At 40.7% G+C, this 27,994-nt stretch overlaps 1 protein-coding gene across 3 annotated transcripts in view; it reads left to right on the top strand.

Annotated features, from left to right (window-relative positions):
• Positions 1–27,079, top strand: part of AFG2A (AFG2 AAA ATPase homolog A) — a 334,710-nt gene extending 307,631 nt beyond the window's left edge. For all 3 annotated transcript variants that reach the window (XM_061192006.1, XM_061192005.1, XM_061192004.1), the window contains one exon: positions 26,260–27,079. In XM_061192006.1, coding sequence (XP_061047989.1) covers positions 26,260–26,436 — 177 coding nt within the window. In that variant the 3' untranslated portion in view covers positions 26,437–27,079. The remainder of the gene's footprint in view (positions 1–26,259) is intronic.
• Positions 27,080–27,994: the final 915 nt, after the last annotated feature.

The raw sequence follows: 27,994 nt of genomic DNA, 5'->3' as shown, positions 1-27,994 counted from the left end.
ATGGATAAAAAGCATCAAAACTGACTAATATTTTCAGCCTGATGAGTGGGCAAACAGTATTTCCATATCAGCATATATAAGAATATAGTAGTTAAGTTTCTATTTGTTGTAAGTAAGAAAAAACAGCTGGAACTGACTTGAGCAAAAACAAAGGACGTTTTCAAAATAGACTATGATCTCACAGTATTTAAGGAATAGGCCTTTGTAAGGTCTGGAGCTAGAAGGATTCCACAATCTTCAACAACAGGAATTATAACTACTCTGCAGCCATGAATGTGAATCAGCTACCTGCAACTCTTCTTTGTGTCTCTCAGTTCCAGAGCCCCTAGAGAGAGAATCTGATTGGCCCATTCTGAGTCATGTGTCTGCCCCTGGACTAATTAGCTGGGTTGGTGGGGAGCACACAAGGTCATAGCTTTTAGACGGCTGCTGGAAGACTACTTTCCCAGAGAAGAGGAAAGTATTTTGAGATGGGCCATATATAATTGATTAAGTGTGTATATTCTATTCTTGAATGAATGCATAGATTAGGCACACTTACCTTCCCATACTTCCATCTGTATGTGAAACACAATACCTTGCTATTTGTAAATAACTATAAATGGACTGTGCCCTCCCCAACTAAAGAGAGCAGCTAGAAGTAACACTATGTGACTGTTGTTTTCCAAGTTCATAATCTCCTAGTGATCTCCATTCTTTCTGTGGTTTCATCCTGATCTCATCTTGCCTGTGGCCTTGCAAGATTCAATAACCTAGGGATTAAATTGCAAATTTAACTATTGCCAGTATCCTCTGTATAGAATAGTTAGAGAAAGGAAGAGGGTAGAGGAGAAGCAAATGACAAAAGAGAGTATCATTTAAAAGGAGGAAAGAAAAAAGGAAAGGGATTTTTCCTTAGGTACTCTAGCTATATATAAGCAAGGAAGAAGTGGTAGAGGCTATACTCATAGTTTTTGTGTTTGGTTTCTCCACTGACACTTCATGTTCTTCTTTGCCTTCGATTAGTATTTCACCAAGTCAGAGTAGAGTTCTTACTGTTGGCATGACCCAAACCTACATTCCTGAAGAATCTGAGCTCTGGATGAAATTGTTTGTTTAGTGCTGTGACGGTCATCCAATAGTCCTAACCAATGGTCATCAAAGTACAAGATGTTCTGCCCCAGAGGTTACCAAGGTTCCACTCATACCCTTCTGAGCCTCTATTATGCACTGTCAGTCCTGACCTCTGCTTGCCAACACTGTGGATCTTTTCCTTCGTCCCTCCCTCCCTCCCTTCCTTCCTTCCTTCCTTCCTTCCTCCCTCCCTCCCTTCCTTCCCTCCTCCCTCCCTCCCTCCTTCTCTCCCTCTCTCTCTCTCTTTCTCTTTCTTTCTCCCTTTCTTTTCCTGTTCTCTCAGTGAGAAAAGAAACTCACAATGGCCAGGTAGCACACTCAGCTCCTGCTTCAGTTGAGTCTTATGTTTGCAAGTGGAAGCATTCCTCCTTTGGAAACTAAAACTTTTAACACCTTTTGTTATGAAGGGGAAGCAAAAATTCTAATCCTGGGTCTTTAGATCTCTTCTACCTCATCCCTTAATTTCTGGACTCTTATATTCTTGTTGTAGAAGTGAATACAGTGAGTATCAGCTCATTACTTTCTTAAGTGACAATTGACTGTATTGAACGTAGGCGTTACCCGTGGGATATGTCAGCAGTGCATTATGTCGCTGTATAGTGGCTCTGGGAGAGCTATGACAGGTAATCCAAATTCAAATCCAGAAGAATTGTTTTTCTAGTGATTAAAAGATCACTGTGCCCTTCATAATGGAAGGGGCTCAGTGTAGATGACTTAACTTCTGTCATTGGTTGATTCTCTGAAGAACTACCATTGGGTCAATTTTTATTAATTAACATTGTCCAGAAATAATGCCTTTGTAATGCAGTGTTAAAGCTTCAGAATCTTAGAATGAATTGATTGATTGAAGAAGACTGTGAGTGCCTGGGCCACAGTTTGTGTTAATACTTAATAAATGTTTGATGAGTGAAAGACTGAATGCATGCAATGTTATTTTTGTGAAATTTTACCTCACTGAACACTCTCCCATCTTCTCTGGAAAGAGGTAGTATATGTTCTTTTTGGAATATCTGAAACTGTTTTATCTTAACTATAGTAACAATCACTTTTGTGAGTCCCAGGCATTCACCAAGGCAGTCACGGGAGATAAAGAGACTTCACTTACTTCCTTTTCCCTTGGGTATGAGTTTTGATAGTTGCTGATAACAAGTTGGGATCAGTGCTGTGTTGGGCACGGTTCAGATTAATTATATAAAAGAGTACATAATTTTTTAAACCCTATCATATCCTGTTACCCAATTCTCTAGTTCAAGTGCTTTAGGCACTGATTTAATCTGGAAATGATAATTGGACTGTCCACTAGAATAGGCCATGTGTTTTGAGAGGCTATCTGGTAATGAGAGGATGTCATTCTTATATGGAAGAACTTGAGGCAAGAATCTAGGATGAAGAACTCTAGTTGATCTCACCAGAGTACTGGCAGCACTGTGATCTGAAACATTTTGGTCAAAGTCAAGTTTACTGAGGGTCATAATTTTCAGTAAGAAGAAGAACCCCAGAGTAATTTGCTGGATGGGTCGGAATAAAAACACAACTCATAGGTTTCATGATTGAACACATTTGCTTGTATTTTTTGAGTTGTGCAGATGTATTTGCTTTCATATCCAAGTGTGCTGGAAGCACTTTGTATTTTAATTGAATTACGTTTATCTTAATTTTCTCTGCAGTACTTTTTCCTCAGACAGACCCTTGGATGGTTGTCTTTTTTTTTTTTTTTTACCCCCTTCAGTTTCCACCATCTCACCTCATGTGTGTTCCAGTTAAATGTAAACAGCCACACTCTGTAAAATATCCCATTTCTACCCTTGAGTCTATGCATTCACTTTTCTCTTAAGTGACTTTGGGGTCCTGCAGAAACCAGGTGATGAAACCGGAGGTGGTGCAGATGTGTTTGCAAGCAGTGTTTGCATAAAGTTCTGGTAGCCTCTTCTGTCCTTGTTTGGTTTGATCTTTTAAACTCCCGTACCTACTGCTGTGTTTTTGTTTTGTTTTTTCATTATTTTAGTCTCTTTAGGGCCAGGGAAATGACTTGGAGGGATAGGAAAGTCCTGTGGCAGTCCAGCTTATATGCTTAGCTAACTGATTTAATTGGCTTATTTAAATTTTGTTTATGAAACTATAAAAACATAAAGCAGGTGATAAATGCATAGTTACAGTACTGATGCTTTTCCTTGATTATGTACATTCCATAAATTAGTTATGTTTCCACATTAGGGTGAGTTGTATGCTAAAGTTTTAAGGGGAAATTTTATGTCTTAATCTGTGTGTTTCTTATATAAATGGCACCTTGCATTTTGTGGACATTGAAATAAACCCCAGGATTTAGGACCATGGTAAAGAAACCTGAAATTACTAATTTTTCCCTTACTGTGAGTTTAATTATCTCTGGTTAAAAAGACAGTTTTTTTTAAGCTTCAACTAGAAGAAATGTATATAAAAATATATACAATTGGAAGTATAGCAGAGAGATGAAGAACTCAGTGTCTGAAATTAGGCAGTCCTGGATTTGAATCCCATCTCTGCTATTTACAAGCTCGGTGACCCTGGGTAGTTTTCTCGTATGTGTAGTAGTTGTAGTAATAGTAGTTACTTCCTAGAGTCACTGTGAAGATTAAATTATTATCTGAATATTTTGTCTCTCATATTAGCAAGCAAATAGCTGGCAAAATTTTTTAAAGATATATGAGTCATTTTTTTATAATACTGGATGCACCAAAAAATAAACAAACAAACAAACAAATGTGACTTTTGGGGTGTTAAACCTGGATTAAGCATTTGAATCCAAAGACTAACAGATCTTCAGACCTGCAGGCTGCCAGTGAGGAGAGCAGTACCTTTAGGTGGTAGATGTTGGATGCTGGGCTCAGACAAATGCACAAGGAAGTGAAAAATGCTGTGGGCCTTCACTTAACCTCTGGGCCTCTGTTTTTTCATAGCTGTCTTGAGGAGTGTATGGGTTGCTATTTAAGACCCTGTCTGTTTTTGACATATTTTGACTCTAAAGCAGAAGAAAGAAATTAAAATAAAAGAAGAATCACTACAAAAATTGTGGAAGCAACCAAGATGTCCTGCAGTAAGCAAGTGGATAAATAAACTGGTACATCCAGACAATGAAATATTATTCAGCACTAAAAAGAAATAAACTGTCAAGCCAGGAGGGGAAGGGGAGGGTGGGATGAATTGGGAGATTAGGTTTGACATAAATACACTACCATGTGTAAAACAGAGAGCTAGTGGGAACCTGTGGTATAGCACAGGGAGCTCAGCTCGGTGCTCTGTGATGACCTAGATAGGCAGGATGGGGGAGGGCAGGAGGTCCAGGAGGGAGGGGATATATGTATCCATATAGCTGATTCACTCCATTGTACAGCAGAAACTAACACAACATTGTAAAGTAACTATACCCCAGTAAAAAAAAAAGAAATGAACTATCAAGCCATAGAAAGACATGGAGGAACCTTAAATGCATATCACTAAGAAGCCAATCTGAAAAGGCTATATACTACATAATTCCAACGGTATGACATTCTGGAAAAGGCAAAACTATGGAGACAGTAAAAAGATCAGTGGTTGCCAAGGGTTAGGAGGGAAGGAGGGATGAAGAGACAGAGCACAGAGGATTTTTAGGGTAGTGAAACTACGCTGTATGATACTGTAATGGTAGATACATGTCATTATACATTTGTCCAAACCCATGGAATATACAATGCCAAGAGTGAACCCTAGTGTAAACTCTGGACTTTGGGTGATAATGATGTGTTGCTGCAGGTTCATCACTTGTAACAACTATACCACTTGCTGGGGGATGTGGATGGTGGGGAGGCTGTGTGTATGCAGGGGCGGGGGTGTCTGTATTTCCCACTCAGTTTTACCGTGAACCTAAAACTGCTCTAAATAATGAAGCAAAGTGTACTAAAAATAATAATAACAGTGCAGATGGGAGGAAATGAAGAAGGAGAGAAGAAATAAAAAGGCTACTCACTGAGCCTGCCCTCAGCGCCACTGCCTGTTTTACACTCTAGGCCTTTCCACTCTCTGCGGCTCTCCCTCTCCTCCAGCCTCAGTCGTTTCCATGTGGATGGTTGAGGCAGCATACTTCCCCACAATGAATTCCTAGAAGCAGTGCCATAAAGCAGACCACCGCAAAACAGATCGTTGTTGGAAGAATTATATTTCCTTATACAAACAATAATATAATAGAGGGTTGCTATCCTGCGCAGAACTTGCCATCAAATAAAAAAGTATGTTCCAAATTCTCTAAAACGAGCGTGAGTATACACTACACATCGATCGGGATCCTGTGTCCCTTGAGTGATTGGTTGATAAAAATACAACTCTGGAAATAATCATGTTTTACAACCATTTTGGGGTAGTATATTCCCTTTTAAACCTTCCTTGGATCATTGTTACCCTTAGGATACAACCTGTCTCAACCAGCTGGGTCATGCAGCTACCCCTGTGGCCCGAGGTACAGGGCACTGTGACCAGCTTGTAAAGGGTTGGCGTGGCTGAGGAGCAGTTCCCTAAAAAAGAAGTCCTCATTTGTTCCCATTACTAAGGAGAAGTACCAGAAATAAACACACACACACACACACACACACACACACACACACACACACGAACAAAGGAGGAAGGAGAGGAAGAAGAATGCTGTTTTCTGTATCAAGGTAGTGAGGCACCTATCACGATGTTTTATAAGATTTTCCCTTTTAATGCAGAAAGAGAAAGTCAGTGTTTGTTCTATAACAGAATATTTAATGTATAAAAATTATTTTGCTTCACAAAAACTATGAATGTAGATGCCTTGCACTTTTATATTTCCTTTGTTTCTGGAAGTCTAGGTCAGATGCTCCATAAAGTTTTTATCACCATATGATCTGTAAAGCATATGTTCCACCAGAAAACGCTTCTAGTCACCAGCTCTCTGGTTTCCATAGAGGTGATGATGGAAATTTATGTGTAATTCCAGACTAGCCTTATGCTGCAAAGGATGTTTATAAAATATTAACTTCTGATAAAGGGGATAATATTTTAAAACATTCTTGATCCCCAAATAATGTTGCATATTAATGGTTATATAGCATTTGGCTTCAAAATTTCATACTGCATAAACTTTGATTTCATACTTGTATAAGTATCCTGCTAGAAACAAATAGAGATGCTTGTCTTTTTCACAGGGTTAGAGGGAGTCTACTTTATCTTCCAAATAAATGCTTTTGACCATTACTACCATTTTTTTGTTCAGCTACTGACAAAAAAAAAAAACAGCAGTTTTTATCACCCAGAATCCCAAATTTGAGTCAAGCCCAGTTTCATAGGAATATTCTATCTAAACCAGGGGGGTCAGCAAACTACAGTCTGCAAGTCAGATATGTCCCACAATCTGTTTTTGTAAGGCCCATAAGCTAAGAATAGTTTTACGTTTTTAAGTGATTGAAGAAAAATCAAAAGCAGAAGAAAAAACATGAAGTTCTAATTTCAATGTCCATAAAGCTGTATTGGCACACAGCCACAACTCATTCATTTACATACTGCCTATGGTTGCTTGCACATGACAAGAGCGTTTTGAGTAGTTACAGGAGGGCCCGTGTTCTCCACAACGCCTAAAATATTTGCTTTCTGGCCCTTTGCAGAATAAATTTGGTGGTCCCTGATCTAAAGAATTTTTCACCATCTGCCACTCTACCCACACACTCATATTCATAGTCATTCCTCCCTCTCTCCCGCCCTCCTTTCCTCCCTTCCTCCCCCTCTTTTCCTTCCTCTTCACATGCATATATCATTTTGAATCTGGCAATTGCAGTTACAAAGAAATCAAATTGTGAGCCTACAGTAAATGCTAAGCGGAAACAAGTTTTAATTTCCCTTTGACTTGTCAACTCTCTCCTCCCTGTGTACTTTCCCTTTCCTCTACTGCCTTTATATAGAATTTCTAAGGCCATGCCATTTCCCAAACGTAGTTTGTTTTTAAGGTGGGGGTTGGAGCTTGATACATTTTTTAACTTCCATGGAAAGTTCCCTGTTAGTATGTGGTCCCATTTTTAACCTATTTGTAGACACCCCCGATTATCTAAAATCACTTTCACATGGGGCTGAGGTTAAGCTTTATTTCTCTTGGCATGTCCCTGCCATAGCAGACACTTCCTCTTTGCCTTGAAAGGACAAAACGATGTTCAGCTGTCTGGGCTTAGGCCCAGTATTTGATTTATACATTATTTAATTTCCTCCTGAAAATTGGAAGCAGGACTTTCAGGAATGGAAGTCAGTATTTTTCATTTGTTTAAGAACACTTTTAGGTCTAATATAATCATCAGTAGTAGATGTCAGCGTGATTAGGGGGTGACTTAAGGTAAAGCAAATAAAACATGAATACAAAGGAAAATTATTTGACAGTGGAAAAGATCTGAAGTTTTTGAATAACCACATTGTATGTGTTAGTAGGTTTTTTGTGTGCTAGTGTTCATTTAACAAACTTTTCTGTGCTACATTTTGGGGCACCTGTCTTTACCCACTGGCGGAAAGACCTCTAACCATTATGTTATAGTTGAAATTGGGGGATTAGAAGTTTGAGGAGAACTTAATGTAACCATTCCAGTAATTTTACAGAGGAATTTTGGTTTCTGTCTGAGCTGCTACTGCAGTTTATCTCCACAATTAAGTTCATACGCATGCCAGGATATGAATGCCAAAATGGTTTGAAATTCTTACGGCAGTGGACTCAGGAAATTAAAAATTAACTCTGGAAATACCATTTCTTGTTTTACATCCACTTTTGGATAGTGTATTCCTTTTTAAACCTTCCTTAGATCATCGTTACTCTTAGGTTACAGCCTGTCTCCTCTTTGCACCAAAGTCCTTAAAAGTCTGGCACACCTACTCCCTCCACTTCCTCACTCCTAACTCACTCTTCAAACCCTGGCAGCCTGGCCCCTCCCTCCCTCCACACTGATCTCACCCAGGATTTCCTCATCTCCAGCCCAGTAACCAGCTCGAAGTGCTCGGCTTGCCTGGCCTTTCCGCTCCATCTGCCAGAATTCACACCCCATTCCTGAACCGCTCTTCCGGTTTTCCTGTGAACCCTCTTAGATTCCTCTCGTTCTTCCTGTCTTTACAGACCTCTCCTTGTATCACACTAAGCCGAAGTGTTCCCCAGGTTCTGTTCCTTGGATCACTTCTTCCCCTACACTCTTAGCCTTTTCCTTCTCATCCTTCCTCAGTACCTCAGACATTTGAGGAGAACCTGGAGGCAGCAAGGAGCATGCTTTGAAAACCACCCCAGTCCTGCGAAACTACTTTTGAGTCTCTGAATACAGCCCGCCCTGTGCCACCTCTGTGCCTTGCTCAGAAGTGTGCCCTCCCGTGGAGTGCCTCACTGCCAACGCCGGCGTTTTCACGCTCTCGCATTCCTTTAAAGCTCATTACTAAGGGATCTCCTCTTTGATGTTAGTGAGCTCCTGGTAGATATTTTCTCTTCCTCGTCCGAGCTATGGTGGGGGACAGCCTGATATACTTAGAGCAAAGGTACTGGGGTCACCACTTACCTGATTGTGTGATATTGGGCAAACTTACCTAAATGCTTTAAATGTCAGTGTCTGCATTTATAAATTGTGGGGGAGGGGGATGCTGCCTACCTCACTGGACTGTTGGATGGATTAGACATGTGAAGATCTAGAACATTCGGGAGTCCATCAGTAGTGGTACTGGTGGTGGTGCTGATGGTAGTAGTGGTAACTGTTATCAGCATCATCAATATTATTCTCCCACGCCAGCATCTTATGTTTCTCATATGTCAGTTACTTCACTTTCTGAAAAGCATTTATACAATTGTCTTATTTCCCCTTCTGAATTCTAGGCTCCTACAGGTTGTCTTTATATTCCCTCCCCAAGAGCATTGAACAATGACTTGTGCATAGGTTTTCCTAAATGAATTGAGTTGAATAGAATAGCCCTTCTCCTCCCCTAAAGAAATACTGGCTTCACAGTGTGCTTGGGATTCAGAGCTGGTATGTTTGTAGCTGTATCTTCATATTTACATCAAATATTAGCATACTGAAAAGTCTCTGCCTGTTGTTATATTTTGTCACACTGAATCTTGAAACTAGCCTCTAAAATTATTGCATTTTAATTTCTCAGAGACTTAAGGACCTATATATTTAGAGCTAGTCTGAAATAATTCTTATTTTTGAAAAAAAACTACTAAACTACTTTGTATTTGATACACAAATGCTATCAGTAGTAAAATACTTAAAATAAGGTAAATTAATATATATTTAAAGTTTCTTACATTAAAATATTTCTGTCTTTTGATTTTATACTTTCTGACATAAAATCAAAGCCAACTGCAGTTTTTTTGGCTTATGTAACTAGCAGTTTTTCTTTTTATGTTATGTTTTTCCTTACAAAACCCTTACTTTCTGTCTCTAAACATATTTCTGGAAAGCAGATTTTCTGCTTCTCAGAAGCATCACTTCTTCACAGATCACACATTATCCTGGTTACAATAACCTCTAACTGCTTTGTTGTTCAGAGGACCAGGAATATAGAACAGGTTCTGCTGATGATTTTTAAAGGAGAAAGTAGAAGAAGAGTTGTTGTACTGTTGCTGAACTGAACTTCTATAACAGGGGAGTCTGAAGCTAGTGGATTTGACTGACAGATCAGGCAGGCATTGAGGCCTTGGGAAAACAGCATAAATTCACGTGGAGTACTTTTTAAAAGTACCAGCAACCGAAAGTCACTAAGATCTCCCCTGATCAGGCATTCATCAGTCAGAAAGCCTTTTTGGAGCTGCAGTTTTGCAGAACTCAGTATTGGGTGGTGTTCTCAGAGCTTTGAACCAGGTGTGCTTCACCTGAGTTAAGCCTACCTCTCCGGCGAACCCTGGGTTAGGGTAGTGAAGGGGTCAGGGAAAGGAGGGGGTGGCCAATGGACAGACTGAATTTACACTTCGAATACTTTCAGGAATTATTTGCAACCACTCGGGAATATAAAATAGTATCACAACTGAGAGCTTTATTTCACATTCCATTTAGCTCTAATCTCTACTTAATCTCTACTGTTTTTATTTGGTTACTAGGTACTTTAGTGCAGCCCCATTTTGTGGAAGGCTGGCCAAAAGCACACTTGAAATCAATAGTAGTCAAAGCTAGCTCTACTCAATCTAGATTAGAACATGAGCATAAAGGTTCATTGGTTCTGAAGTTTGTGGGATAGTTGTTTTGTATTTTTTTTTTTTTTTAGTCTTAACAATCTGCCTAAGCAGTATAAACAATGTAAAGTGATAAATACAGCACCTGATCTAAGGCATAAATTCCACTTTTGGTAAAAAACCAAACTGTTAGGACTAAAGTCCTAACTTTAGTTAACATTAAGTCAAATATCAGACTTGTCCTCATTCATTCATTCAACATATATTTACTGAGCAACTACTATTTGCCAAGTAAGTTTCCAGGCACAAACAAAATAAACAAAAGTCTGTACTACTTGTGGTCTTCATTTTTGTGAGGAGAAAGAAGACATCAACAAAATAAGTTAAAATGTAATATATTAGATGACAATAACAGAGGAGGAGCAAAATAAAGCAGGGAAGGAAAAAAGGATTATAGGGAGGAGGCCACAGGTTTAAATGAAGGTGGCCAAGGAAAATCTCACTAAAAAAGGTGACAACTGAGTAAAGACCTGAGGTAAGTGAATTGTGCAGTTAGTTATCCAAGAGAAGAGCATTCCAGAAGGGGAACAACAAGAGCAAGCGATCTGAGCAAGACTGAGCTTTCTCCATGTTTAAGAATAGTCAGGAAGCCAGGGTAGCTGGAGTGAAGAGAGTGAGGTGTTCCAGTGTCCAGTTGAAGAAAGTGGGAGGGGGTGATTGATATCAAATGATAGATCAAGTAAATTGAGAACCGAGGATTTACCATTGGATTATGATCTTGACAGAGAAATCCAGGTAGCAGATGAATGAGAGTTCGCTGTACATTATTCTCTCTACTATTGTATATGTTTGAGTTTTTCCTAGTTAAAAAAAATGTTTAAGTGAGAGGGGGAAAAAAATATAATATTCTCTCCTTAAATGTTCACTAAGGACTCAATCTCATCTATCTCCCCTTTCACCTCTATTCTCAAGAGAAAGAGTTGGTCAAGTTTACAAAGTGGGGTGGAGCTGGTGTGAAAGACACTTAAAATCATTTTTCAGACACTTAGAATGGCAGAATTAAGGCAAAGTTTTCCAAACTTGGAATACTGTCCATTTCATTCTTCCCCTCCTTAAGTCTTGTCAACACGCGTTTCTAGTTACCTGCACAATTTTAATTGAATTTAGGGACTAGTCTCCAAATAAAATTTCCATTAACTTCCAAACTGAACAGCTCCAGACTCGAGCTTTGTAATCTATTAGCTATATCACCCCTCCCCCCACAAAGGAAGTTGAGTTTTTGTTTGCTTTCTTTTCTGATTTTCATTGAGACTTCTCTAGCTGCTAAGAAAGAGAATGGATTTAACACAAAGATAACATCTGTCTTTGACCATGACCCGTGTTAGAATCATCATTCAAAAAAACTAGCTTTAAGTTTTCCTGTAGATTCCATAATCATTACCAAAGAAGTTGGACCTTGAGGTTTTTCAACTTTATCATATTTTGTATGAGTACCACGTGCTAACCGATGGTGCCACTGGAGCTCCATCTTTATCATATTTTGGATGATAACCTGTGATCCGGAAATCAGTTGTACAGCCCAGAAGGTTATCTGGACCCCTAATGAGCAGCATGATCTAAGAAAAGGGCAGCTAGAAGCAACTGGCCCCACTGAGGTATGCTGAGCACCGTTGTTTTGGAAGTATGGTTGGCAGGGAGGCAGTTGCACTCTGGGCACGAGGTCCATCTGGCACCTTTTCAGCAGAACGTTTTGATAATGTGTTGCCAAGACAGCATTCGAAGCAATGCGTAAGTAACGCAAGGTTACATATACATAGAGAAGAATAGAGGACACTTTTTAACATTCTCTCTCTCATTCCTTCAACCAGCCAACATAGGCCTGCTCCAGTCGCCTATACTCCCAGGGTCCCAAGGATCTTCACCTTCTCCCCCCAAAAAACTACAGAGTTGTCATCACAATGTGACAACACACACATGGTTGATATGGTGCAGAGGAAATGACCTACCTGAATTTGGCTCTATCATAATGCCCTTTCCCCAGCCACAGTGATTGGGCCAAGCCACTCGGAGACGTGCCACAGGAGTTTTGGTTACTAAAATGAGAATATGAGGACTCTCTGGTGGCTAAAGCTGTAAGATATAAAACATAGAAACTGTGCATTGTCGTGTTTTCTACCACGTGGAGAAAACCACTCTGTAGTGAGAGAGAAATAAAGGCGAAGTACACAGAGAAGCATAGATCAAAATCGTGGACAGAGAACCAGTCCAGGTGGTCTGTTGAGGCCCAGCCACACTACTGTCCTCAGGTTGTGTTAGATCCAATAATATCCTTATAATGAATTTCCCCTTTTGATTCAAATTGAGTTTCTGTCCCTAGCAGTCAAGAACTAATATACAGCAGATGTCACATATGATTGCAAATATTTGGAGACATAAGAGAAGCTGAGGCAGAATTTAATCCACCTTCCTAAGAGGCGTTCACATATGTAGTGTGAAAACTACTCATTAGTCCCTGTTGATTAAAGTTAGCCTGGTCGTGTTTGTTACGGCAATTAAAGAATACATGCCTTAAAGTCTTTTCAAGACTTGGGTTTCTTCTTAAAGAAAATAAAAGTGTTCATTAAAAGATTGATATAAAAAGTTAGTAATTCTGAGGTTAACCCAAAACTTAGCATAATCTTCCTTGGGAACATTTGTATATCTGTTGGGGGGGTGGTTTAAATTCCACAAATATTACTAAAATGAGCAATTGGCAGAAAGATGGTTTAAAATATTTTGTTTCAGCATGTAAAATCTCGTTTTATTACAGAATTCTTTTGTTAAAGGCACAGCTATGCTGGGTTGCTGCCAGAGTGATGGGATCTTAACAGCCTAGTTAATTTTAAAAGATTTACAAATGCTGGGCTTCGAACTAATGATAGTAAAATATACTTCACACTTTAATATAGTGCTTAAACTCATGCTACATCTTGTGGACTTAATATTGCATCTGCAGATGAGGGGGGTTGTGGGTGTGTGAATGTAGATATTTTATTTCAAAGAGAACAGAGTTGGTGGGGGAGAGCAGGACAGACCTGTAAAATAACTCAGAATTTCTCCTGACTCTCACATTCTTCAGTGTAATTATAAAATATGTACAGAAGATATTTGAACACACTGTATCAAAGATGGTATGGGTTTATTTCCAGTTAGATGCCAGCACAATAAAACGGAGGTGCTTGTTACCAAGGTGTAGCCTATCTTAAGTTTCGTGATTCGATCTCCAAATGAAAAAGTACAGCCCTTAAGAGGAAATTCTTGGCACTTGCTCCTCTTTACAACATTATAGGGTGCTTTTATGTGTATATTTTATCATTCATAATAGAGAATACATTGACTAAGATTGCAAAATAGTTTCCATTGTATCGTAATCCCCTTGTGTCCAGTTGACTCACCTCCATGAAAAAAAATTCTGTTCAGTTAGAAATACCTGCTGGTCTCTTTCCAATGATACGTTTTTTGATGGTTAGAAATTTGATGGTTAGTTTAAAATGATGAGGTAAAATGTATGGGTACAGTCATGAGATTTACTAAATAGACATACTCAAATTCACTAAATTTTACATCTTTAGATTTTAAAAACTATAGATGAATAATCTATGCTTTAAAAATTCACCATTAGCTCCTTAAATATACCAACTGTTGCATTTCTGATAACAAACCAATCCCACCAAGTGACAATTTAATACGTCTTTTAAATTTAAAAAATGTTGAATGTGATTTCTTCATTATCAACAAGTAGTTTCATCTGTTCTCCTTTTTCCACAACCCTTTCCATATCTGTGGATTGCTTTTATGGCCTTTCTCACAGTTTTTAGTTTATTCTTTACAAATGGAGACTTTCTGGCTCTTTTCATTGCTGAACTTGTCACAAATCTTGTTCTCTCATTAGAATTCTTATAAAGGAGTTTAGGTAACAGTAGTTAAGAATGTTTAAGTTTCATAGGCCGTTAAGTAATGGACTTAATGATCAGAAGAAAAAAACGTGAATGTTTTGGTTAAAGCCTTCATAAACTGAATCATCTTTATTCTTCATCTGCATCTGGATTAAGAGTAACGGTAATGAAAATGATTAGCCAATGTGGCTTTTACAAGTATTTGTAATTTCTTTTTAAGTTATATTACATATATAATTTTTTAATTGTTAAAAGGCAAGCACTGTATCTTACTACTGGCTTTTAAATCAATAAAATCAGAGATCTTTTTTTTTTTTCCTTTTTAATGGACATTCAAGAAATAGTTCAAAGTGCATCTCGCTCCGTATAAGACAACAGGCCAGATAGTTTTTCAGATAAGGAAACAACTTCCTCAGTTTATAAATACCCCAGTGTGTAATGTTATTACCAAACATCAAAACCTACATATATTTAAATTTAAAAATTCACTTAATGGGTAATCTAAAATTACACATAGTTAATACGTGCTACTTGTAAATGCTAATCTTAACTTGGGAACTTGGGTTTTGTATTCCTTAACTAATATGCTTAAATTTGCAGTCTTATTGTCTTATTATCCTACCTTTTTTTTTTCAATAAATGAAATAGGATATAGATCTTTAGTTCCTCTTCATGTCAATAAAGACCTAAATAAGCACTTAGTTATACCTAGAGGCAGTTGTTGAATTGTTCTAGGGTACAAGAGGAAGGTCTAAGAAAGTAAAAACTACTTGTCTTTACTATGATCAACTCTACTTTGTAACTTCTGTACTCCCCAGCTGTGGTAGTTCTAGCCCAGTTGCATTCTGGCCTAAGTCATCTGGAAAGGGGAAGATAGATATTACAATGAAGGAGTCATAGGATTTAAGAGGATTTGAAGGGACTTCCCTGGTGGCACAGTGGTTAAGAATCTGCCTGCCAATGCAGGGGACACAGGTTCGATCCCTGGTCCAGGAAGATCCCACATGCCGTGGAGCAACTGAGCCCGTGCGCCACAACAACTGAGCCTGTACTCTAGAGCCCACGAGCCACAACTACTGAAGCCCACGCCTAGAGCCCGTGCTCGGCAACAAGAGAAGCCAGTGCAGTGCAGCCCACGCACCACGACAAAGAGTAGCCCCCGCTCGCCGCAACTAGAGAAAGCCTGCACGCGGCAGCGAGGACCCAACGCAGCCAAAAATAAAAAATAAAAAATAAAAGGATTTGAAGTGTAGGTACTATAGAGCAGTAGTTCTTAACCCTTTTGGGGTTATGGTTCCTTCTTAGAATATGATGAAAGCTTTGAACCGTCTCTCTACATATAAAAGTGTTACATAGGTTTCAGAATATTCTTAGACCCATCTAGCTATCCAAGGACCCTAGGTTAAAAATCTTTCTTATAGGGGGCTTCCCTGGTGGCGCAGTGGGTGAGAACCTGCCTGCCAGTGCAGGGGACACGGGTTCGAGCCCTGGTCTGGGAAGATCCCACATGCTGTGGAGCAACTAAGCCCGTGAGCCACAACTACTGAGCCTGCGCGTCTGGAGCCTGTGCTCCACAATGGGAGAGGCCCGCGCACCGCGATGAAGAGTGGCCCCCGCTCGCCACAACTGGAGAAAGCCCTCGCACAGAAAAGAAGACCGAACACAGCCATCCATAAATAAATAAATAAATAGATAGATAGATAGATAGATAGATAAATCTTTCTTATATAGCCAATAAACACACAAAACTGGTGAAGTAATACTTGAAATAGCATCCAGTTCATGTAACAAATAAGACAGTGTTGCTTTATTATTATTTGAGTTTAAAACAAAATAATATAATGTGAGCTTCTAAACAAATGGCTAATAAGCAACATAAGGATTATCTGTCAGAGGAAACAGAGACCACCTTAAAAATGTAAAAGTAGAGAAGATATGTGAATATATACTGTTAGGTGTTTTAGAGTATCCTATTTGATGGTGGTATCACTTAATATAAATCCATTTTTATTTATTTATATGCTATTGGGAAAGAAGAGCTTTCCTTTCTTTCGGGACAATACTACTGTCAATGAGAATGACATCTGTAAAATAAGTGTAAGATAAATAATCATGTTGTCTTCTCACTCCCTGTCATGAGCTAATGGTATACTTAGCGTTTGCTCACTGGGACCTGTCTTCAGATGCCCCTTAGCTAGCTAAGTATTGTCAAGTCATTTTTTTCTATTTAACACAGATAGCCATTAACACCATACCATACTCTTTAAAATGACTTTAAGGATGCCAAGCAAGGCTGCTGATTGAGCAGGACCAGCCTGCAGCTGCTCAGAGGATGGGAAAGGAGAAACGAGTTCCTTATATATATTATATGGGTGTGGGGGGTGAAGGCAATCAAAAGGTAAAACTTCCACTTATAAAATAAGTAAGTCCTGGGGATGCATAGCGCACAGCATGGTAACTATAGTTAATAACACTGTATTGTGAATTTGAAAGTTGCAGGGAGAGTAGATCTTAAAAGTTCTTATCACAAGAAAAAGAAATAACTGATTGTGGTGATCATTTCACATCATATACATATAGTGAACCATTATGTTGTACTCCTGAAACTAATGTAATGTTCTATGTCAATTATATCTCAAAAAAAGAAAAAAGAAGGCGTAAGAGGTACTAACTCCCGAATCCTCCATTCTGTGGTCAGACTCCAGAATCCCAAGCTAGACAAGATCCAGGGAAGGCTGCCCAGAGCATCCCCGAAGCTCTAGAGTTTCAAAGGAGGCATTTTTCTGTGTGTGTTGGTGGGGCATGATGTGGGAGTTTGCAGTGAAGACGGTTGACAGATGATGAAACACGGGATATATTAAAACTGGCTTAACACCGCTGCTTACACCCTCCCCCAGCCACTGCTTCCCAAGCTCCCACAACACTGGCAGGGAGGATCCAACCCTCCAGACTTCGAGAGGAGTCCTAGAGCTAGCTGAACTTTGCTTGGTCTCCTCTCCCTAGAATATCCCCTGTTGTGCTCTTCTCTCCTCTTTGCCGGGGGCCTAGCTCTCCCATTCCTAAGTGCTTTTTACCCAAAGTTTGGTGCCTCTTGCAGGGCTTCAGTAGCCTTCTGAGCGTAACTTGGTCATCAGCACGCCCCCCAAGGGCTCACAAATACACACCTAGGATGACCCATTGTGCCCCAGACATTATTGCTTTTTTAGTCTACAGTAGGCAGTTATCTTGGCTGCAGTTGTCACAGCAAGAGCTGCATGTGTATGTGTGTTTCTGTGTATTTAAAACAAAAAAATGTAAAAACCACTTTATATCTCTGTTCAGAGATGAGCTCAGCAGTAGACCTTTTTGTAGACTCCCGAAGGTCAAGGGGCTTGGTACGTTTTGGGAGTACAACAGGGCCAAGGCTGGCGAGCCTACATGGAACTTGTAATCTAGTGAGGAGGCAGACATTTACCACTAATAACTGTCTACCTGACAATTGTGATATGACAGAACAGTAGTACAGGCTGCTACCAGACCATAAGCCAAGGGATCCTGATTGTGGTGAAGCAGCCAGGCATGGGGAGGTAGTGAAGTTGCCGCTGGGAGCGCCTCTCAGTGGAAACAGTCACACTGAACCTTGAAGGGTGAGTACGTTAAACCAGTACTTTGCACAATCTTGTTGCATGAAGGTGGGACTTTGTTTTCTTCACTGCTCTGTTCCCCAGGGCCTGGAACCTTGTAGGTGGTCAGTAAAGATCTGTTGAATAAATGCATGAATGGAGGCCTCCCAACATCTGTTTGCCTTCTCACCCCTCTCCTTCCCTACCACGAGGTTCTTGTTCTCTCTATACCCATACCAGTTGGCGTGTTCTTTTTCAAAACTAAAAATACTCCTTTCTTTCTTGTTATGGGTTCAATGAATGTTAGAAACTTTTAAAGTTCCCACAGCTGCAGATGGTTGTAGAAACAATAAGAATAAAAACCCCAGTTCTTTCCCTCTGTGGTATGATCAATTCATTTGTAAATTTTTAAAAAACAAAAACCATTATGGGTTTCTCCATGCAAGTAATAATGACTGGATGTACATATACTTCAGCTATATATTTTAGAGACCTCATAATAACTTACATCAGCAAAATTAAGCAACCCAGGGGTTTTTCCCCCTTCTCTAACATCACTAGGCTTCTAGAAATTCTTTTCTTTTGACTCTGTACTCTGTATGGCACTCTAGATTGTATGATCTTAACATAAACCCAGATGGATTCGTATCATAAAGCTTATTTTGCAGACAATCCAAGGGCAGTAGTTAGGTGATTCCTTAAATCTGAAACTTGCCCTCCAAAATTCTCACTTCTAGCCTCCCACGCTCGGTGAGGTGGTATTTTGAAGAACTTGAAATAAACGCCGCTTGCTTCCCTCCAGTTCCCTTCCCCGGCTGGCGCTGTTCTGCGCTCTGATCTGCGTTCTTGGCAGTTCGGGGCACCCCTGGCCGTGTCTGTGCCTGTGACAGTCTGACTCCATCTGCGGCTCTGTGGCCAGGAGCCTGCTGCGCTCCCTTCAGTCACATCTTTCAGGCCCGGCCATTCAGCCACCTTTCACCGCGTCTCAATGGGGCCGGGGAGAATGGGTCCTCGGCGTCCGCGTGAGCACATAATCTCCCAGGTAGCCTCCTCCTTGAAGCACCTCCAGTGCAGGCTATTCGCAAACAGCAGGACTCCACTCTCTACTGGGCTCCTAATCCCTCAGACACGTAGGGGAAGGAGGTCGCGGGGCTGTGAAAGTGAAAAGAAAAGCGAGGGGGCGGGGAGCTGAGCGCGCACCGTGTCCCCCGCCCCTCGCCACAGTCAGCGCCAGCTGCAGCCCAATTAAGCGCAACAGGGCACAGGTGTTCCAGACAGAAGATGCTTTTCACAAAACCACTTTCTTGAAAATACCTAAGACCTTTAAAAGCACTGCAGAGCATTTCTTTTGGTGAATTCTTTAAAGCTGTTTAGTACACTTGAAATACAAAGAAGCTGAAAAGCACATTTAGGCCTCACTGGGAGGCGAGCTTTCTTCGCGCCAAACATCAGGAGCGGCGCAGAGAGGGGAGCTCTGCCTCTGCGTGGATCCAGCGTGTAGTTGCCCAAGGAAGGGCTCGGGGGCGTCTCTCTTCTCCAGCTCCATCTCCCCATGTAGTCTGCTCTGTACTGTGCAGTTCACCTACTCATGCATGGCCATATCCTTGTACCCATAAATTACTGTCCCTAGGATGCAGTTGTAGTTTTCCTGTGAATTCTTTAAAAAGCTGCACTGACATGTGCTGATTAAACTAGGTAAATGAACTCAGCTCTCCGGAGCCACTTTTTTATCATCTGAGGTCTCCCTATAAATAAGCCTCCTCTTCTGGCACATTTAAAATCACTGACTTCTTTTTCTCCACAGATCTGAGTACACTCTGTGCCTGCAGAATGGGGTGATGGGAACCAAACAGAACTTCAGTTGGTTGTTTAAGCCACCTTCAGGAGCTTGTTACCCTTCCGTTTTTTTGGAGGATCCGGATAAGCTCTGAGAGGTAGTTAGGAGCTTAGTGGTGGCGGTTACGTTAGAATTTCAGCATCCCTGTTGGAAGTGAGCAGCTCCTAGGCCTACTTGGAGCAGCAGCCCTTCTTCCCAAGCTTACACGCCCTCAAGGGTACGTGTTCCTGTTGTCATTGTCGTAATCTGTTTACAGTCAATAGAAAAGAAGTGCAGATTACCACCCAGGCCTCATCTGGAATGGAAATGACTGTGCTTGAAGTTTTATTGGGCTCCTCACCTCAGTGCACCAGGAAAACAGGTAGTGCTGCTGTGAAGCTGAAAAGAACAAGGGAAGGGTCACAGCACAGGAGGAATGAATACCCAAAATAGTGCCCGACATTTTCAGGTTTTCCTTCCTGTTGATTAGTTTTTGGTAAACAGTTTTTGCCTTGACTGTCATTCTTAATCACGTCGTTTTAAAAAATTGCCGCTGCCTGTTTAGAAACCATGCTGGTTTTAATTTTCGCAATAAGCCTGTTTCTGTTTCACAAAGCTGAGCCACCTGTTTAAACTCTTCTTGTTTCGTGGATTGAGGGAAAGAACCGTAGGCTGTGTATAAGAGGTTTCGGTTTTTTTTCCACAGTGAAGTAAGACATTGTTCTTACTCTTCGTGGCATTCAGAATTCTGCACAATTGCCTCTTTTGCCCTTTTGCATTTAAAAGTGAGGTAATTAGATTTCCCAAGGTTCAATGGTCAAGAGCCTTCTCGTCCTGGGAAGTTGCCTCCCCACACCCCTCACAAGGGGAGTTGTCTCACGTAATCCAGTTATTGCTGTATTGTTGTTCTAAAGGCACTGCTTTTTCAGAGGACAAGCATAGCATGAAAATTCATACTCATATGTCCCTTTGCTTATATTGCCGACTTAACGTTTTTTCCAGCAATTGAAAACAATTACTATTTTCCTCAGTGACTTTGTTCTGAGGATTTCAAAACATTTTCATAAAAATCTTTTCCTTTCTTACCTTTTAGGAGCTCATCTCAAATATGCCTAAATCTTTCATATAGAGATTTCCTGCTTATTTTGTTATTTTTCAGATATCTGATAGATCTATTATTACTGCTGAACGAATGGAAAGAGGATTTGTGACGTTGGCACCAAAAAATGGGTGTCACGGCCACTGAAACACAGCCTGTCTTAGTCGCTCTGACAGTGAGACCTTAGGCCCACTCTGCTAGTCTTTTGTCTTGTTTACTCATTTCCCCAAACAGATAACATTTTCACCTTTCAGCAAAGCACATATATATTTTTTAAAACAACACAGAATACACGCTCTGTGTATTCTGTAAACACACGCTGGCTTTACAGAGCCAGCCAAGACATTTTGCTTTTACAGCCTAATGGCAAAAGCAACCTAACTGGTAATTGGCTAAAAATTCATTTAAATGATCTAGTCTGCAGCCTTTGGGGGAAGAGGACAGACAAGATGGTGAAGGGATTACGGGAAAGCCTCCAAAATCCTTTTTGCCAAAGATGTTAAGGCGCCTAAGTGCCAAGAGTTTTCTTTCTAAACGGGTTAAACATTCCAGACAGTCTGTGACTCAAATTTGTATGTTCGTCTACACCCCTCAGTGAGGTTCTTCTGGGGCCTCATGGGGAAAATTCATCTGAATTCCCCCATCCCTGAAACAGTCCCAGACTCCGTGTGATCTCAGAAGTGATGCCCGCAGAAGGATGAGCTGTGTGGCCCCTGTGTGTACTGTAGACGCAGATACACATATACATACACTCGTTCAGCTTTCTTACAGACTTCAGAGGGAGTAATGAGAAAGGTCCTAGTTTAAACTGAAGGGCCTTCTTCTCAGCTTCCATAGTATTCATTCCCAAATAGAGAGGTGTATTAGCACATTTATCCGAAAAGACCTCACCTTTCCAAGCTTAATGCAGAAAAGTCTTCAGTAATTAGCTGATGCCAGATTACTTTAATCAAGTGAGACAATAGATAACGATTTGCACAATTTTTTAAACAAATCTTCCATTTCAGTTCTCTAAACCAATATATATTACTGCATTGTTGGTAAATTTGGGGGAATCTTTCTCAATTAAAGTGCGGTTTTCTCCCCCATGACAACACGGGAAAAAATTTCCTGTCCCTGTATAACAAATTTTGATACCTAAGGAAGCATCCCTCAAACTAACAGGCATACTTGTATTCTTGCTAAAATTTCTGTTGCTCCTAAGGAAAGAACTAGATTCAAAGTAGTCCCCCAGACCGAAACATTTGCTTAAAATGAACATATATCACAGTGTTAAATAATTTTTCTTACTGAGTTTATCATTCCAAAAACTTAAATGTAACTGACAAAGTCTAGGTCATATGAAACTTAAGTAAAAATATTACAGGATATTGGCCAAATGTTAGAAATATGTATATAACATGCACTTTGGGAAAATCTATGGATAGTTAAGGAACTGTTCAATTCAATTCAACAAATGTGCATGGACTACATGCAGGTCCAGGGCACGTGTGTGTGCTGTGGCTGCTGCCTTTTGACTCCGTTAAACAGACTGGTCCTCCTCCAGTCTCTCTTGCTCAGCCCTTTCCCTTTTCTCTCGATTCTGGAATAGGTGAGAGCAAAAGAAAAAAGGATATAAGCTAGGCAAGAGCCATATTGTGCCTAGATTGAGCTGCTTGGTGTGGGTGAGCGCCTCCCAGAGTGCGTGCTGAAGGTCAGCAGTAGCCCTAAAGGTAACCATTTATAGGTGTTCTGCCAAAAACAGAGGACAGGTAGAAAGTTCTGTGGGAAAAACATCAGGTTAAAAAAATTAAGCAGATCATCATTGCTAGGCTTCACAGAAATCTTTAGCATTCTACTGTGCTTTGTGGGAGACAGAGTATATACAGTGTTACCTAAAACCTATTTGATCATGAAATACTTCTTCCTCTGAAAAGACACTAATATGTCAAGGGGAATGCTGGCATGGGCCATGAAAACAAGCAGGAAAGCTGCACTTTTCTTGGGAAGCATGGTGTCTTGGAACTCACGCCAAAATAAATGACCCAGGGCAAATAGCAACCAGCCATCATGAAATGGGTCTCCTAAGAATACTTGCATTTCCGGGCCTGTCTTCTTATTGGAGTTAGGAGAGAAGAACCAATAATCTGATTAATGTTTTTCCTTTTGGAATTTCTACTAAAAAGCCCTTTTATGGGGGAAAAAATAAAAACAAAGGATCTTCTAGGAGTTATGCTCTGTCAGCTGCTAGCGCATCATCTGCTTGTGACTTGGGTTTAGAGCATTAGAGATGACTGTCATTGGCTAGCCTTTACTGTCATTATGGCCCACGTGACTTCTGAAAACTATCATTGTTATTTTTAGTGACACTTTCATGATAGAATTACTCTTTTCTTTTTTTCCCCCCTCCATTTTGGACACTGAGGCTAGATCCTTGTCACTCCTGGTCTCTTTCTCCCCACCTTCTCACTTTATTTCTTCCGCTCAGAATGCCCCTTCCTCTCCTGGGTGCGTATCTAAATTCTGTCCTTCCCACTCCAGTTTATGAACCAATAATTTCTTCCTTCTTTCCCTACCAAAGCACTTTCCTTTTGCCTTGCTAGTGGTACCTCTTAATACCATGTCTTGGACATCTCTGGACCCTCCAGCTGGCCTCACCTAGATTGTTGCACAGAGTAGCCATTCAGTGGATGTTGATTGATGAGTGACCGGTTAATTATGAGTAGAGTTCTATTTCCTCTCAATTACTTGTTGTATATTGCTAAGCAAATATGATAGGAAAATGAAAGTGGCAGAAAGGATTGCCTAATTGACTGATTCTTCAGGGCATCCCTTGTAAATAAAAAGAAACAGGATAAGGTTTATTGAAGCAAGTGTTGAATTCAGGCAGCCCTCAGCCACCCTAGAACTGCAAACAGCTGGGCTCCTTCTACACAAGGGAAGACAACTTCATATGAGGTGCTTGAGTACCAGTATTCAGCTGCTCTGTTTCCCTTGTCATTGTCTCCCAGAGATTCTAAAGGTCATCTCTGTGTAATCCAAACATTTCTTAGTGCTTTAGTCAAAACTCTGTCCAAGTTTTCTATACCTCACAATTCCGTAGAAATTGTTAATTAAGGGTCAGGCCAGTATTAAATATAGTTGGCAAATTATTGTGAAATGTTAACATATACCGAAGGCCCCAAGTTACTAACATCCAGCTTTCAAATGGCAGTTACTGCTCTGACCACCACCAGTGCCCCCCTCTGCCACTGCCGTAGAAGCTAAGGGCAAAGAGCAGTTTATAGCTTAGAGAAAAATCTATAGATGCAGATATGAAGGAAGGAAGGTTGATCTGCAAAGAGGAATTGCTCAGGGGAGCCGACCCCAAGGACAGCCTTCGAGGCCTCAGTGACCTCTCTTCCCGCTACCTACATTTCCCTACCTTGACATGTTAGGCTACCTGAGATTCCAGTTATTAGAGGAGTATAATCATTTCTTCTTCTCCTAGTTTGATTACTGTGTACTGAGAGAGGAAGCCTTACTAGACTGTTGGTTCAGTTTCTCAAATGTGCCAGCAATATTAGCCACCCGGCCACATGAACCAAATTCCAGGAATTTTGAGAGGTTCCAAGCAGCCTTGCGCCTCCCCTTCTTTCCTCAACCCAACCCAACCTCCCTCCCCCGCCGCTCACCACCACTCCATTTGCCATGCTTCCATCAGGCTCCACACATACCTCTGCGATGGGGCCACTGCATGTACAAAACCTGGGGGCACAAGTCCCACAGCAGTTAATTAGTGAAGTCATTAGTAATTGTCTAGCACACATGGTAGGTGTTCAGTAAATGTTTGTAGCCATTATGTGCTGGGTCCGGTATTCTCTGAGGGAAGTGTCAGGTATGAAGTGTGCAAGACATGGCATTGGCCCAGTGGTGGTAACCTCTCTACTCGGCTTAGCCTGAGGGGGGAGCCACACAGTGGAAACCTTTCCTGTACTGCCTCAGAGAAGCAGCTAGAACTGCACCAGCGAGCAGGAAATTCAGTCCTCTTTGCCTCTTGCAGTGACTCTTCTTCCTACTTTTCAGCCTTGCAACCATCGCTTCAGATTCTTGCACAGATGAAAGAAGTGCTGCTCAGATGGAGGGGAGGAGGGGATTGAGCTCTCCGTACTTGGTCCCTTCACCTCCTTCTGGAGGTCCCCAAGGTTCCTTTGGAACAGAATAGAGCCAGTTTACCATGGGGGCGTTTTATGTGCTTTTATTGTGCTTATTAAATATCACATCTTATTTTCAAGTAGCCCTTTTTGCACCAGAATATGTGATGAAGTTGTTTCACTAATCCCTAGAAGTTTTGTTTTTTCCTTCAACAAGTTGGTAGCCATTCTTTTTGGAAAAGCATTAACATGCATAACCACTATAGTCGACTTCAGTGCTCATTAATGAAGCCCAGAACTAACAGTTACATTGTCGTAATTTGACAAAGCCATCTAAATCTATGCATGTTTTTTTGAAAGCTCCCTAAACATGTTGCTAAATCCCCTAAAGAGCTACTAAACTGCTTTGGCAGCCATTAGCCCAGCATAAGCAGAGGAACTCTTTTCAGTAAGTGAACAAACAGAGAAAATATGCTGAATGGCTGGACAAATGTGTTTCAGCTGGCCCTTTCATTTACCGATATAAGGGCGCAGTCAATATCAATCACTGTTTTCCCTGTTGCCCTGAAAATCACAATATCTCTTTTCATCCCACAAGCTCTTTTCACCACAGTAATGTGTCTTTAGAATGACACTGGCATCAGCCCGCTTCCGCTGTCTGAAGTCCAGAGAGCTTAAAACACATTTCAGGATTCAAGACTTGAACCTTCCTCCCTTCCGTTTTCCTACCGCCCACTCTCTCCTCCCTCCCTCTGCATCCACTCCACCCCCTCCCCAGATTCTTTTCAATTCTCCCTGCTTTCCTCGCTGAGTAAACAGAATTCACTTCTCTGTTCTAATGCAGCTCTCCAAAGTAAACGGAGACAACTCTATCTGATATTCCTAAGATTTAAGAACTCATTAAGGAGATGCACATAAAGAAATGCTTTTACATGTTGGTAATAGATCACAGGTTGAAAGGAATGTGGAAATTCTGTGCTATGACAAGGTGTGCTGCTGTGCAGGCCGTCACTCTCCATCAGTGCCTCCTTCCGCGGCCCTCCCCTTATCGCTGGGCTTCTCCCCCGTCCACCACCCCCCCCCCTCCACAGACATCCTTTGTCGTCCCGTGTTAGCGGGCTGCGCCCTGCACGTCCGCTCCACCTTTACAATTGTAAGCTCCTTAAGAGCAAACGCCATAACATGTATCTTTTTGCCGCTCCTGGATCTCAGTACTTAATATGTTGTTTTGAAATGAAGGTGATTACTTTTTATCCTTTTGAAAACAAGTGGAATGACTCCCAAAGATAAATTTTAGGGATAGGCTTATAGTTGTAGAAGTTACCACGGGTGAATATTTCAAATGTTAACATTTCTAAAAAACAGTATTGATTGTTTTCTCTCTCCTTTTTTTTTTTTTTTTGTTTTTGTTTTTGTTTGTTTGTATTGTTTCAGATTATAGCCGTATGTAAAGAGGCAGGCCTTCTGGCTCTGGAAGAAGACATTCAAGCCAAATGCATTACGAAAAAACACTTTACTCGAGCCTTGAGCATCGTGACACCCAGACTTCCTGAATCATTGAGACGCTTCTATGAAGATTATCAAGAGAAGAGTGGGCTGCATGTGCTCTGAGAAAATATACATATTCATTATGCTAAAAATACTTTCTAGAGAAAACTTGTTTCTTTTTTAAAGAGTGTCAGAATAGCCCTTAATAAGCAAAATGTCTGAAATATGTTGACTAGATTGAGGGGCTTCAGTTCTTATAGACATTTTGAATCATATGGCAACAATGAAAATATCCATGAAAAATCTCTGGACAAGAGTTTAAGTCAGTTTTATCCGGAAATGTGTGCTGAGTTTTAAAAGGCAAACTTTTAGCTTTTTCATTATTTGACCTGGTTCATTCCTCCCATGGAATGCTTTCCTTACTCCAGAATCCATTTCAGTGCATTTCCAAATACCAAAACTGTGGGCATCAGTTTTATACAAGAACATAGAAAATGCGTGTAGATGAAAGCACGGTGAAAATTATTTACAAACCTTTAATTTTGAAGGCCAGCCCATGAAATGGCTAAAGCACCAGCTAGGCTTATGTGACCTTGTTTCCAAATACGTTATTTGTTCTCATTATAATTCAGACTTAACATTTTCGCTTTAGTCTTCTTAACCTGTACTTATGGCAATTAAAAAAAGAATTGAGAGTTATTTCACATACTATAATGCCCTTTGAAAGTTTAAAAAATTGGAAATATAAGCCCAGTCCAGACCTAGAAGTACTTGTGTTTATTTTTTCTTTTTCTTGTTTTCATAAAAATGCTATAAATTAACCATATGAGGTATTCATGTTTTAACTTGTATGCATTTCCAGGTTACCAATAAACTTCTTCAGTTCAGAGAAAAACCAACTTGTACTCTTAATCATATTGTCTTACGTTGCATTCTAAATATCTGTATTTATGCTCCAAATTATTTATCCTTGAGATTTCTTGACACTTTAATACTCCATAAATATCCTTGAAAAAGCTGTTGGAAATTGATTGGTTGACTTCCAGTTCAGAAGCTGGCAATGAAAAGAATGTGTACTTAAACCCAGTCACTGTAGATCTTTGAAAATTCCCAGAAAGACAAGTCAGGCGAGAAATACCTGATTATCGAAATAACAGGGCTGTACAGTTTTGTGGTGGTAGATATTCTGAAATCACATCTCAGCTATTTCATCCTTTGACTATCAGAAATGGATTTGCGGGCTTCCCTGGTGGCGCAGTGGTTAAGAATCCGCCTGCCAATACAGGGGACACGGGTTCGAGCCCTGGTCCGGGAAGATCCCACATGCCACGGAGCAACTAAGCCCGTGCGCCACAACCACCGAAGCCTGCGCTCTAGAGCTTACGAGCCACAACTACTGAGCCCACGCACCGCATCTCCTGAAGCCCGTGCGCTCTAGAGCCCGTGCTCCACAACAAGAGAAGCCACCGCAATGAGAAACCCGCGCACCACAACAAAGAGTAGTCCCCGCTGGCCACAACTAGAGAAAGCCCGCGCGCAGCAACGAGGACCCAACACAGGCAAAAATCATAAACAAAAATAAATAATTTTTTTTAAAAAGTAGATTTGCAAGGTGTTTTTACCCAGACTACATTGGTTTATTAGTACATAAAACCACCCAAGGGACGAAGAATATTACTAC

The sequence above is a fragment of the Eubalaena glacialis genome, chromosome 5, assembly GCF_028564815.1.
Source record: "Eubalaena glacialis isolate mEubGla1 chromosome 5, mEubGla1.1.hap2.+ XY, whole genome shotgun sequence".
Lineage (NCBI taxonomy): Eukaryota > Metazoa > Chordata > Mammalia > Artiodactyla > Balaenidae > Eubalaena > Eubalaena glacialis.
This window is presented reverse-complemented; position numbering and strand designations above follow the sequence as displayed.